The sequence below is a fragment of the Phalacrocorax carbo genome, chromosome 7 (assembly GCF_963921805.1).
Source record: "Phalacrocorax carbo chromosome 7, bPhaCar2.1, whole genome shotgun sequence".
Lineage (NCBI taxonomy): Eukaryota > Metazoa > Chordata > Aves > Suliformes > Phalacrocoracidae > Phalacrocorax > Phalacrocorax carbo.
Genome location: NC_087519.1, coordinates 21090224 through 21104179, shown reverse-complemented (window position 1 = coordinate 21104179; position 13956 = coordinate 21090224). Strand labels below are relative to the sequence as shown.

At 55.9% G+C, this 13956-nt stretch overlaps 1 protein-coding gene across 1 annotated transcript; it reads right to left on the bottom strand.

Moving 5' to 3' along the window:
* Positions 1 to 1819: 1819 nt before the first annotated feature.
* On the bottom strand, positions 1820 to 4763 carry ISL2 (ISL LIM homeobox 2). The gene is made up of 6 exons (XM_064455841.1): positions 4563 to 4763; positions 3394 to 3583; positions 2918 to 3183; positions 2513 to 2796; positions 2224 to 2394; positions 1820 to 2101 (listed from the first exon to the last, which is right to left on the bottom strand). Exons 1-6 carry the CDS (start codon positions 4618 to 4620, stop codon positions 1985 to 1987), a joined length of 1086 nt encoding a protein of 361 aa, XP_064311911.1. The 5' UTR covers positions 4621 to 4763; the 3' UTR covers positions 1820 to 1984.
* Positions 4764 to 13956: the final 9193 nt, after the last annotated feature.

The window sequence follows — 13956 nt, the reverse complement described above, 5'->3', positions numbered from 1 at the left end:
CAGCGTGTCTTGGCAAGATTTATTTTCCGCGCCTCTCGCCGAAGGCCCCGGCGGCTGTGAGGGGGCAGCGGGGGGCGGCTCTGAGGGGGCGGCGGGGCTTCCTCGGCGAAGGCGCCGATCCCGGGCCGCGGGCGCCGCGGGGAGCAGGGTCGGCCCCTCCTGGCGGCCCCCTCGCCGGGCCCGGCCCGCACCTGAGGCGGCGGCGATCCCGGCCTGCCTAGCTAGGCCGCCCGCGCTGCCTGAGGCGGGGAAGCGAGAGCTCCGAGGGGACTCGGGTCCCCCGGCCGCCCTCGCAGAGGCGGTTTTACGGCCCGGCCGGCCGCGCTCCGAGAGGACGGAAACGGCTTTTCTTCAGCCTAGGCCCGGGAGAGCGCGGAGAGCTGAAACCCGACCCGGCCCGAGCCAGGTAACAGCGGGGGCCCCGCGGCGGGGTTGGGAGAGTAGGAGACCCCCCTTCCCACCTGCCCCCGGGAGAGGGGGGCCGCCCGCCCCGGCGGCGGCGGCGGCGGAGCCGGCCCCTTCGCCTCTCCCGCCGGCGCCTCCTCGGCAGCCCGGGCTACTCCCTGCGCCCCGACGGCAACTGCGGCTCGCCCGGGCGGGGGGCCCGTCCCCGCCCACCCGTCCCCTCAGCCCCCTCGGGGCTGGCGGAGCCGTCTGCTCACCGGCGCAGCGCTTCCCCGGTAGGGTCCGGCTCGCCGCCCCCCGCCCCGCTCCCCGAGGGCGCGGGCCCGGTTGCCCGGGGGCGGCTCGCCGGCCCTGAGCGCGGTGCCACCCGAGTAACGGGGAGGTAGCGGGAGCCGGGGCGGCCCCGCAGCGCTCCCGGGCGATGCCAAACGCAGATAAGGAACCGCCGCCGGCGTCTAGACGGGGGGATGCATACAGGGGAGGGGACGGCTCGGCTCGCCGGGCCCCGGGGACCCCCCCGCCGCCCCCGGGGAGGAGGCGAGGCCGCCCCGCACCGCGGCAGGTGCGGGCACGACCCCGGCCGAGCCCGGGACGCTGCTCCGAAAGGGAAACCTGCGCTCCGCCTCCCCGGCTATAAATACGCGGCTCCGTTCGGGAAAGCCGATTAGCGCCGTCCGGGGAGGACGTGCCGGTAAAGCCGGGGCTGCGCCCAACCCCCCCCGACCCGCACCCCATCCCGGTCCGCGCCCCGACCCGGCCGGCATCGCGGCCCCGCGCACAGGGACACCCCCCCCGCAGCCCTCCCGCCCCCCCACCTTAATTTTTGGGTTTTTTTTCGTTACAATCCTTTTTTTCTTTTTTTATTAAGTCCAAAATATTTAATCCCACTATTCAACCGCTGACGCCGACAATAAATAACAATAACTTACTTTTGTTCGTTAAAGGCTGAAACAATCCGTCCTCCGTCCATTGATAACTTAACATTATTAGTACCACTTTTCCCGTTAAAAAGTCTCGTTTCCGTGTCCCGTTTTTCCAGCGATCGTGCGGGGCCGGGCGCCGCGGCCCGGGAGAGGCATCGGCGTGAGATGAGGCTGGGCGGCGCGGCTCCGCGGAGGGAGGCCAGGCCGGCTCCGCGGCTGCGGGAAGGCGCGCACGCCGGGGGAGACTCTCCCCCTTTGCTATTTTTTGTTTTGTTTTTTCTTCCTTTTCCCTTCCAAAAAGGGAAGAAAAGCCGCCCCCGGCGCAAGCGGCGGGCGAGGCAGCCTGCCACCGTACCGGGCTCCAGCGGGGAAATCCGCGTTTCTTTGGGGAAAAAGAAACATCGAAATCCGCAGGGAAAAAAAAAAACAAACCAACGAAATAACCAGGGCGGGGCCTTTCTCTCCGGTCTGGTGAAGGCAGCGAGGATCCCGGTGATTTTTTGGCCGTCAGTAACATATTTTTGTTTGTTTTTAAATAAGAATAATTAAAAATCAAAGGCGTTTGTCCGGCGCTCTGGGAGCGGCCCGGGGCCGGGTGTCTCATGCAGGGAGCGCAGGCATGCGGAGGTCCCGCGGCGGCGGGTGGCCGGGCCACCTCACGTCTCGGCTGGGCTGGGCACCATGCTGTTGGGGGTGTCGGGGAGCTGGGAGGACAGCGAGGTCACGTCGCTGCCAGAGGAGGTGCCCAAGGAGCCGGACTCGGAGAAGGAGACCTGGGGGAGCAGCGGCGGTGAGGGCCCGGCGCGGTGTGTCCCGTCCCCCCCCGCGGCGCCCTGGCCCGGCGGGCCGGAGCCTGCCCGCGGCCCGACGGGGCGTCTCGCTCGGCTCAGCTCACCAGCTGCTGGAAGGCGGCGGGCTGCTCCAGGTCGCTCTGCAGGGCGAACTCGCTGAGCGCCTTCCAGGGTGGCTGGTAGGTCTGGACTTCCACGGCGCTGCCCTGCACGGCGCTTTCGTGGCGGATGGGGCTGCCGGCCACCAGCGGCGTCCCGGTGAGGCCCTGCAGGCTCTGCGGGCACGGTGGGGGGGGGGGGGGGGGGCTTCAGCGCGGCTCCCGCCCGAGCCCGCCAGCCCGGGACCCCTCCCGCCCACCACCTCCCTCCCCGGCGGGGCGGGCTCGCGCTCACCGTCTTGTCGCTGTGCTGCTGCTGCTGGAGCTGCTTCATGAGGATGGACTTCTTCTTGTCCTTGCAGCGCTTGTTCTGGAACCAGACGCGGATGACGCGAGGGCTGAGCCCCGTCATCTCCACCAGCTGCTCCTTCATCAGGGCGTCGGGGCGCGGGTTGGCGGCGTAGCAGGTCCGCAGCGTGTGCAGTTGCTTCTCGTTCAGCACCGTCCGTACGCGCGTGGTCTTCTCCGCCGCCTTGTGCGCCGGCGGCCGCGGGGGGGGCGGCCGCCCGGGCACGGGCTCTGCGGCGGGCGGGGTGGGTGCACACCGTCAGCGCCGCCGCCCTCCCGCCCGCTGCAGCCCCCCCGCCCCGTCCCGTCCCGTCCTCCCCCCTCCCCGCCCACCCCGAGCGGGAGCCGGTACCTGCGAGGTGCGCGGCGGCGGCGGGCGGCGGCAGGGCGGGGCTGCGGGACCCGCGGGCGGCGGCGGGGCCGTCGGGGGTCGGCCCGTGGTCGGCGCGGCAGAGCAGGTCCCGCTCCCGCAGGCAGAACTGGTCGCCGGGCAGGAGCTGGCGGCCGCAGGCGGCGCATCGGAAGCACTCGAGGTGGTAGACGTGGTCACGGGCGCGCATCACCAGGTCGCTGCTGCTGAAGGCGGCCCGGCACTGGGCGCACTTGATGCCGAAGAGCCTGCGGGGACGCGAGGGACTGTCAGTGCCCGCGGCCGCCCCGCTGGGGCGGCTTCGCGGGGGCGGGCGGCGGCGGAGAGTCAGGTTTTCGTTTGGGGGAAATTTGGGGGTTTTAAGGGGCTTTTGTGCTTTTTCGGGTTTTGGTTTGTCTGTTATTTTTCTTTTTTTTTTTTTTTTTTTTTTAAACGAGCGTCGGCGCATTCGGGGTCACCTGCTGTAGTCCCGCTTGCAGTAGGCCTTGCCGTCGCGCAGGAAGCATGTGCAGGTCTCGTCCAGGGGCTGCCCGCACTCGGCGCACTTGAGGCAGGCGACATGCCACTCCAGGTCCGGCGACACCCGCAGCAGGAAGGGGTCCTGGATGCGGCCCCCGCAGCCCGCGCACAGGGCCAGCCCCGGCCGCCCTGCCGGGAGCGAGCAGGGCACGGTCAGGGGCAGCGACGTGCAAGAGCAGAAGCGCCAGGAATTAGGGAAAGACACTATTCTCTTACTCTTTTTTTGTTTTTGTTTTTTGTGGGTTTTTTTCTTGCAAAAATAGGAAGAAAGAGAAATAAAGACAGAAACATAAAGAGAACGAAAGGTCGGGCGCACGAAAGGAGATAAATAGATACGGCCAGGAATAAAAAAACCTGAAACTTGATCGAGGGAAATAAATGCGGAAATACAGAGACATAAAAGCAGAATTTCGGAAAAGGAAATGAAAGCAGAAACACTAAAACAAAAGCTGAGGGAAAACAAGAGAGAAAGAGAGAGAGAGAAATAAAACCGGGACGACAGAAAGAAAACAAAACCAGCAAAAAAAAAAAAAAACCCCAGGAGAAGACCAGTTAAAACGGGAACATGGGCAAACGAAAGCAGTCAGGGACAAGAAATCAGAGAGGCAGCGAGAGAGAAAAAAAAAACAACGAACAAAACCAGAAAAATGGAAAGAGAAAGGAATAAATAAAAACGGAAAGATAAATAAAACAAGACGACAAACCGAAACACGGGAAGAAAGAGGGAAAGAAAAACGGTAACACGGGCAGAGAAAGAGGGTAGGGAAGACAGAAAAAGCGGAGGGAAGGAGCGAAAGAAACGGCAACAACAGAAAGAAACGATGAGCGGCGGCGCGGGGAGCCGAGAGGACGGGCATGCGGGGAGAACCGAGCCGCGGGGCCGGGGAGCGCCGGGCGAGCGGGCGGGGGAGCAGCGGCACCGGCAATGCCAGGGGCCGATCCCGCAGCCGCCCGCGCCCCGCCGCAGCCCTTCCCGCCGCTGTCACCGCGCCCGCGGGTGCGGGGTGGCGCGGCCACTGCCAGCTCGCCCGACGGCAGCGGCGGCGTGGAGCCCGGCCCCGCAGCGTCCCGCGCCCGCCCCGCCGCCGCCGCCTTGCCCCGCACTTACTCTTGGAGGGTTCCCCCATGGCGCCCGGGAGCGGCCGCGGGAGGAGGATGTCCACCATGCGGGCGGCCCCCTGCGCACCGGCGGCGATGCGGGATGCGGCGCCGCCGCTCCACCACTACCCGCGCCGCCGCGGGGCGGGGGCCGCGCCCGCCCCACCGGGCCCGCCCCGCCGGGCCGCGCCGTGATGTCAGCGCGCACCGGCCCGCGTGGGGGGGGGGGGCGTAATGGGGGGGCGGTGCTGACCTCACCGCGCGGCCCCCAGAGGCGATTGGCGGCCGCGGGGAGGGCGCCCGCGGATTGGCCGTGGTGAACAATGGGCGCGCGGCGGGGCGCGGAGCGGAGTGGGGTGCGGAGCGGCGCGGAGTCCCCAGCCCGCCCCGCGGGGGCCCGGCCCGGCGCGATCCGACGCCGCCTCAGAGGGAACGGGGAGGCGGGGGGCGGGGTAGCCCTGCGCGCGGCGGGAGAAGCCCCTCCGCAGGAGCGGTGGGTGCGCGGTCCCGGGCAGCCGCGGGAGCCTCCGACCGGCCGGGGCGCGGTACCCGGCGCCGTGCGCCCCGTCCCTGTTCGCCGAGGGGGCGGCGGCATCGGCCGCCGGGGAGGCGGAGAGTTAGTTTAGCTTTTTCCTCCTCTTTTCCCGATTATTTCCCTTAACTTTGATATCGCCTTTTACCTCCGCCTTCTTTTCTTTTCATTTTTCAGTTCTTTTCCCGCTTTTCCGTCTCTTACTTCTCTGTCCCTTTCCCCTGCGTCCCGGCGTGCCGCAGGCAGGTGCCCGCGGACGGGCGCGGCGGGGCGACCCGCGGCGCTCCGCGGAGGCGCAGCCCCGCGGCGGACGGGGAGGGGGGCTCCCCGGTGGACGCCGGCTAAAGGCGGCGCGCCCGCGGAGCGGTTCCCTTCTGGGGTCCCTGCGCGGGAGCGCCGCCCCGACGGACCCGAATGGGACCGCCAGCATCGTCGGGGCGGCTGTCCCGGGCAGCAGCTGCGCGACGACTTGAAATTACGGGAGGAAACAGTATTTTACCGCATTTTCATGCACCTGATCCCCTCCTGCTCCTGCAACTGGACCTCTCCTGTCGCTTTTTTATCCCTTCTATTCGTTTTTCCTCTCTCTTTTCTCCCAGTCTTCATAGGCTTCCTGTGCATTAGCAGAAAAATAGGAAGAGCACTTCGGAGGCCTTTGACTTTGTTTTAAATTCCCCAAGACTTTGCTGCACAACGGCAGGAGTAGCTCAAAATGTCCGTGAAAGCTTATACGGGCTGGAATTGAGATTGGTGCTGTCTTGGAGCTTCAGTCCTGTCCCTCCTCTCCACACAATCACCTTTCTAATTTTATGTGCAGAACTCGACAGGCATAGACGAACCTGTATGGCTTGGGGAGGACATAGTGACTTTACATTTTGACTCAGGAAGGGCAGGCTGTGCTCGTTTTGCTCAGAGGAGGGAGGCAGGATGGGTTTTCCAGCCAAAGCACTTGTTTGTCATAGGAGTCAGGCACCCTGTAGGTATGAAACCCCAGAAGCTGAGGAGGGGGAGAGGAGGATTTAGATAACCAGCGTTTGAGTGTTTGACCCACTCTCCCCAGCCTGACCACAGCCCCTGGCAATGCCTTTGAGGACCCCAAACGCTGAAAGCAAAGATTCAGGTTTGCGCAGGAGCCGAGGGGGTAAGCCAGATGGCATTTGGGGCACCAACCTCAGCAGGGGAATGCGTCCCAGCCCACCCCTGCATGTGTGAAGGTGCAGAGGTGTACTGTGGCAATTACATCCTCAGGACAGGGCGAGCCCACCTGTCCCCTGCCTGTGTGGCAGTGGTGGGGTGACCATGGCACCTGTAGGGGTTTATGGTCCAACCACTGCCTGCCGTTAGTGTGGTTTGTCAGTGGCAGAGCGGAGCTGGGAGGTTAGTGACGCAAAGGGCATTAGAAAAGTTTGGCTGGCTCTTAAAACTGGGGTGACCCCATGGGACAGGGGACGGGAACCTCCACAGCACTGCCATGGCTGTGGGGTGGCACAGGGTGTCCTGCCCATGCCTGGGTGCCTGGCAGGAAAGGGGGTGCAGAAGGGTGACTTCAGCCTGAGCCAGAATCCATGGAGTCCAGAGTGAGTCAGTATCTGCATGTGTTAACAATAAAATGCAAAAATAAAATGTCAGAGTGATAGGAGAATGAGACGCATCTAAGAATTCAGCAGCTTGGCAGGGATGCTCCATGTTGCATCATCCCTTTTCTCACTTGAGGCCAGGGTCCTCTCTGCTCTCCCAAACCCCCCACCAGCTTAGGAATAGGAAAGGTTACAGCTGAGCCAGCCAAACTTTTCCAGCCTGGCACAAGGCTGTGCTGCACGCACACCTGTGTCAGTAGAGAGCAGTGCGCTAACATTGGCCCGGTATGGTGGGGCTGGACTCGGTTCGTGATCTGGCAGGTGGGAATGGGGAAGGCAGGCAGTGCTGCACAGGCACTTTAGTAGAAAGCCCCAAAAAAGGACTTGTCAGGGAAATGCTGAAAGCCCTGCACCTCCTCTTCATGATGTATGAAAAACTGTAAAGCAACTGCAGGTAATGCCAAGAGGTGTAAAACCAGCCTGAGGGCACCAGGTTTTACAAACAGGTTAACTGTTGGCTCATTTGAGGTGGGGTAAGGGAAAGCACATCATAAAATTGTAGAATAATTCAGGTCAGGAGGGACCTCTGGAAAACCACTTTCAGGTCACTTGGAATGGCTGGAAGCATTTGTTAGTCAAAACCAAACACAGTCTCTCCTGCCACACGGATTACTCCTTGCTCTCCTGCACCCAGTGTCCAGAGTTTCCAACCGCTCTTGGGGCAATTCTGGTTGGGTTTGGTGTGAGAGCTGGCAGGGGGTGCCTGGCCGTGGGGTGAGGCTGGCTAACAGTGCTTCCTACTCACTACAGAGCAACTCTCTGGTTTTTCCTCCCAAATAGAAATAGAAGTTCCCCCTAGAAAGGGGAAACGGTGACAATTTTTTTGTTTGCAGCAGATTGCAAAGGCAGTAAATGCTGATTCTTTCAGAGCCAGCCATGGATTAAGTCCATTATAAAATTAAAACAGATGGAACACAATTTCACTTACATTACAAAAAAGGACAGGAACCATCTGCAATAAGATTTAGCATTGCAAAGCTATTGTTATCATGTTACCATTAAAACCTTTGATGAAGGGTTTTCTTTTCTTTCATAAACTTGTTCACATGAAACAAATGTTTTATTTATTTATCCATCTTCCTAAGGTAATCATCTTTTATTTAAAAAGATGACATCTCAAAAAAACCAGCTCTTGGTTCTAACAGAACATGTGAAAACAAAGAAATGTTGTAAAACGCCAACATCAAACCTTTGGGGCTTCAATGGCAAGGATGTAGCAAAAAGAGAATTCCCTGTCCATTCTTCCTTTAAAAAACATTTCCTTGTGTTTGGGGACAGTGTCTGATACCGAAAATAGATAATTAATGAGATAATGGGATACTGTATGTCACCTCCTGTCCAATGGGATTATCTGATGGCTAATTATGGACAGATTGTGATTAATGTGATTATGGATTGGATATTAATCTGATTCTGGATTGATCTAGTTATGTTTTAGTCTGCTCCAAATGGTTAATTGGATCTGAGATAATAGAAATGCAGCTTGCACCAGATTTTGCCACATCAGTTGATGAAGTATCTTTTGATCTGGGTGGGTTGCGAACAATAAATTATTTACAGCTGTTGAGAAAATGACTCTTCCTTAGAATGTAGTCATTCATTTTATTTTCGAGAGCCTTTGAAAACAAAATCAATATCCTTTTTAAAAGGAGATGTTGACAAAAGAAAGGCACGTACATAACTCACAAACAAATGTGACGAAATTAAACAGTGGTTAACCCGGTGGCCTAATGTCTGGTGATGCATTTGAATTGCTATGTGGAGCTTTGGGCTCAATTCTTCTGAGACCAGCAGGGGTTGGGAGCATTGCAGGGGAAGAGGGCCCAGCTCTGGGGAAAGTGGTATTGCACAAGAGCTACTGCCAGCACTGCTGTTGATTAAGAATCAGCCATGGTAAAATGGCAGAGGGAGCCCTTGCCATTTTTCCGTCTCCGGATAAGGAGGATTTGGAAAGTTCATGGGCGCAGAAAGGACTCATCGGCCCATCTCATCTGGCCTCCTTCAGGCCAGATCATGCAATTGGACCCAGTATGATTACTTTTTCCCCTCACAGTGAGCCCATTAATTTATGGTTGACCTCAGTCACGTTTCCCAGAGATGCATCTGGTCTTGATGTAGCCTGCCAGTGCACGAGAGGCTGCCCCGCTCCCTGCGAAGCCGTCCTGCTTCTTAACTACTTTCACTGGAATGGCAAAGTAAGTGTATATTTTAAGTTCAACCCCCAGCTGCTGGATCACATCACGCTGCTATCTCCGGGATTAAAGGCAATGGGTAAGTTGCAGCATCTTAGACTTTGTGACAGGGCAAGTGGGAGGTGCATTAGCCTTCATCACCAGGTAGCATAATCTGCAGGTAACTTCACCAGAAGGTGATCCTCTCTCAACAGGCTTTGCAGTAAATATATCAAAAAACAAGCAGGACCTAAAACACTGGAAACAGAGGCCTACTGCAGCTGTTGTGCTTAGCACTAGTGTTACTCACTGAGCTGAAACTGAAGGAAAAAAAAGGAAAAAGCAACTTTCCTTGAAGTGCTTGCAGGCAAGGGTAGGGCCATTCCCCTGGGGTGATTTCACATGCTGGCTGTCCCTGCCTCTGCAGGAATAGCTTGGGCTGGCATGAGTGGGAATAGAGTGGGAATAGAGTGGCATCTGGATTCCTCTCCAGCAGCGTAACAGGCAGAAAATGCAGCTACCTATTTAAAAAATAATGCTGCTATAACCTGGCAGAGAATTTTACATGCATCTCCCATTAGCAACAAGGTGGGCTGCATGCCGGAGGAGGGCAGCAGGTTGCGCAACACCTGTTGCAGGTGTCTGTGCTGCGAGGGGAGCAGAGCTCTCACCCACCGGTGTTGATTCCCTTGTCCTCCACACAAACCACATCTGCTCCTGGGCAGGACAAGCTGCCTTCCAAGGTAACCTGAGCCTTTGCTTCCAGGAGGTTACAGGGGTCCCTTTTTCTCTGTGACCTCGGCAGAAGGGGCTCCTTTAACTCCTCTGATGATCTCATTCTCTAGGAATATGCAGCAAATGTGATATGATATTGCTTCCCAACTCCCTCGTTACTTGATTGGCACATGAAAATGATTAGCAAGTGAGAGGAGTTTATAAGAAAGGGAAAAGACCTGCCTGTGGTGGTTTTGTAGGCTTAGTATTAGTAGAAGGATTGTCTGTGCTATGGAGTGGCTTTGGGGAGCTCTTTCCTCTGTCCCCCACTTTGGGAATAAGGCTCATGGTGTTGTCCCCTTCCAGAGGGTTGCCATAAACCCTCATGAAAGATAATCTGCTGATCTGAGACATACAGGTGAGTGGTTGTAGGATGATTTGGGAGGACCACTGAGCACACCTGTGTTGGTGGTTTATTATAAAGGAAGTAAAATGTCAGACACATTGAGATGTATTTTTGTGCCAGTGAGGATGAGGGGTAGAGAGCAGGACTCTGGGGAGATGTGTCCCATGTTGTGCAGAAGGCCCTGTGCTTGTGGCTGTGGGGAAGGGGTAAGTGCAGGGGGCTGGCAACACCCTGGGGTGGCCGAACCACTTCGTTCACATGAGCTTGCACCGCTTGGGCACAAAACATTTCCAGCTCTCCCGGAGCTGCTTCCAAGGTGGGTTTTTGTCACGTCCCTCCTCTCTGCCGCCCGTCCGGTCCTGCCTGTTGGCTCAGAGAGCCCTGCTGAGCCATAAGCAGGTTGCAGTTGCTTTAACATTATTGGATTTTGACAGATTAGGAGGCAAATCCCTTCGTGCGTTGGGGAAGCTTCCCGAATGAAGTTCTTTTAATTTATCCGAGTCAGCTATCCCCAGGGCAATTGCAGGAGGAGTAAGATAAGGATGACCCATGCCAGAGGGGACCATCATAACAGTAATAAAAATTCCTGACCTTCACTAAATCCCTTAGTCATGAGGCTGTATTAGCTGGATTCCATATGTTTTAATTAGGAATTATGTATTTTAAGGGAACTAAAATCCGATTCTAGTGGAGACATGATGACATATTTGTAAGGGTTCTCACTTCATTTGGCTTTTGTAGAGATACCAATACAGGTGCCTGCTCTTGTTTGCAACCATATTTTAAAAAGTTTGAGTAATCTGTGTTATTTATTTTGGTTTTTTATTCCCTGCCCCCCCCCCCCCCCCCCCCAATAGTGTGAAAAAATGTAATTCCTTTTCCAGTGAAGAAATTAGGTCAGCAGATCCTAATGAAATAATCCTGGATAACAATGCACCATACAAGGATCTGCTTCCACTAATTAATGACTAATTTTTCTTTCAAAGTGCCATCCTCTGCCTGCGGTGGATGGTGACTCCAGTTCCAGCGACACCTGTTTGTTGCATGTTATACCATTTTTATTGTTGTCATGCCCTAGGTGGGAAGGTCAAATAGAAAAAAGCTTTTTGCCACGGTTCAGTTAATATGGATCATGCTGATATAATCCCTACCTTATTACAGTTATAAGCTCCTAAAACACTGGCCATAAGTGATAAAGACTTCCTTTGTGCTTCAGGGTATAATCCACATCAAGCCAGTTTCAGTAAGGATTGTTCACATCTGAAGTGTTGCTGAGCTTTTGAATCAAAATAATAAATGGAAAATAAAATAAAAAGTCTGTCTCGTCTCTACATTGGTGACACTACAACTTGAAATCTGTCCTAAAGGGTGGCAGTGTCACTCTGCTCGTGAAAACACGATCTAAGCTATTGAGCCAGATGCATAGAGAAAGGATCAACTATTCCATGATGCAGTTAGGTCAATTTTGATAGTAGCTGACTTGTTTTGGTCTGAGGTATTAAAAAACAAATTCAGATTAGATTGGTTTGTTTATTTTTGTGCTTTGGGGGTTTTTTTTAGGTGTATATGTGTCATTTCTTTCTACTAAAGATTTCATCCCTGTGAGATGTGCATGTTGAAAGCTCAGTTTTGGAGCCTAAAATAGGATTATGATATTGCGTACCATGCTTTTAATGAGTAAAACACCTTAATTAAAAAGACATAATGGCCAAATTAAGGATGCCCAGGATGTTCTTATTTTGTATCCTTATTTTGCTTTTATTGTTCCTTTCACTGGATTACCTAGGGTGCAGATGGGGATTTCTATACTGTATGAAACTTTACATCTCAAAAGAGTTATGCTGCACCCTAACCATCTCTCAAATTGGCAGTAAAGAGCTGCTCCAATTATTTATCCTTTTCTCAAACCCATCTCAGGGTCCTGTGACTTCTGCAAAATCATCATTCTCATCTTCATGAAGACTTTTTCTTTTAAACCCGGTCATTTGCTCAATCCAGGAGATGCACAGGAGCCCCAGGCACTCATTCTGTTGTCTTAATTTTTTGGGGACTGGCTGGAAGGTGGAGCCAGGCCCAGGCAGAGGTTAGAGCAGCCCTGGAGCTACTTTAATCTGTATAATCAGGCACAGGCCGTGAAGGAGGTTTGCCACCTCCTTCAGCTCTTCCCTCCGCAGCCCTCCCTGAGGGCTTGGGGATTTTAGGGAGTGCTCTGGGGCCAGGAAGCTGGAATATGCAGTACAGCTGCTTTTCTTCTATTATAGAGGCATTTGAGATTTGAGACAAAGTAAATTGTCCGTTCAGATGCTTGCATTGCTGGACCTGGTTAGCTTTTGCTGTAAAGCAGTAGTACTTCTTGGCATCTGATGTGAAAATCATGTGGCAGAATAAATTTTAGAGGCGATCCTGTGCCAAGGCTGTGGCAAAGCCAAAGAGCCTTTTTGATCAATTTGCCTTTTGCTTTTCTATGGGATTCCTCAGAAATGCAGAACGAATCACTGACATGCTGCAGATCACTGCTTATTCTTGGAAGAAGGGTCTAATGGCCATAATTGTTCAGAGTTTTGTTTTTGTTGTTGTTTTTTTCTTCTCTTTAAAACCACTTCAGGATGGGAAGGAAGAAACTGCACTGGTGGCTTGCTATCTAGCAACTTTCAGGATGGAAAGTCGGTTGGGAATGTCCCAAATCTGTGTGCCCTTGGGGCTCCTGGGCTGGTGGATCTGTCCTCCAGTGTGGCAGCCTCTGCCAGATTCTTCAAGACAGCAGGTTTTCAGGGAGCCACAACACATACTTTAGCAGTGAATTTGGCCTGAAACATTTGCTTTATTGATTTTTAAATCCCTCTCCTTGCCACCTGGAAAAAATCTGGCAGTATGGAAAGAAGTATGAGTCCTGACCCAGCCTCTGTGGCACCACAGTGCTGTGGAAAGGGCAGGCACAAAATGTTTTGCTGTGGTTCTGAGAAATTAGAATAATAAATAATAATAAAAGAATCTATAAATTATTCAGAGCCAATGAGCTATTCTCCAATGCAGAGCCAAGCGCAAGGCTTGTGGGTGAGGCAGCCGTACATCTGTCCTGGTGAGGGGATGCTGTCCTGGGCTGGCGTTACCTGACTGGTCTTTGAAGCTGTCAGACTGTTTGGACAACTGGTGGGTTGTGACATTTGGAAAGCACCGCCGTGACATCTGGCCTCCCCCATGCACCACAGGCTCCGTCCCCATGTTATCTCCTTTGCTCTCACTGTGTGTTTTAATGTTGGGGGGATCTGGCAGTGCATTGGCAGCCCCAGGCCTGGGCATGCCCCAGGGTCGGGCTGGCAGCCTGCCTGTGCTGGTCGTGGCCTCCCAGGCTTCTGCTGGCTCCACAGCCACAAATGAAGACTTTTCCCTTCTTTTTCTTCACGAGGCACATTTTTATTGGCTTGGGATAAGATTTGGTCTGGAGTGTAGGCATTTGCACGCGTAACTCCACTTCCTGTTGTTTTCTTCTCTGTAAAGGGCTTTAACTCTTCGCAGAAGCAGCGCAGGGGTAGAAGAAAAAGGAGGCCGGAGAGGTCCGGCGGGTCAGTCCGGGCGGACAGGCGCACGTCCTGCGGGAGGGCCCGGTGCTCCTCGAGCTGCTCCGCCGGCGCCCTACGTGCACCCTCACGGCGGCAGCGGTTTTGCTCTGCCCTCCGGTGCCGCCCGCGCAGCGAGGGCCCGGTGCCAGGGCCGGGTTGGGGGGCGGCCGGGTGTGCGTGGAGGGCCACGCGCAGCTGGGGGGGGCAGCGGGGCGGGTGGGTCATAGAGCGGCCCGTAAGCCCTGGCTCTCCGCTGCCCGCAACACGCACCCGCTAGGCAGGGCGAGGGGGGCGGGCGTGCGCTCCCACCATCCCGCTGCCCCATTGGCCCACCGCTCCATCCAATGAGGGGGCGGGGTGGGGCGCTGCGCGGCTCTCGCGAGA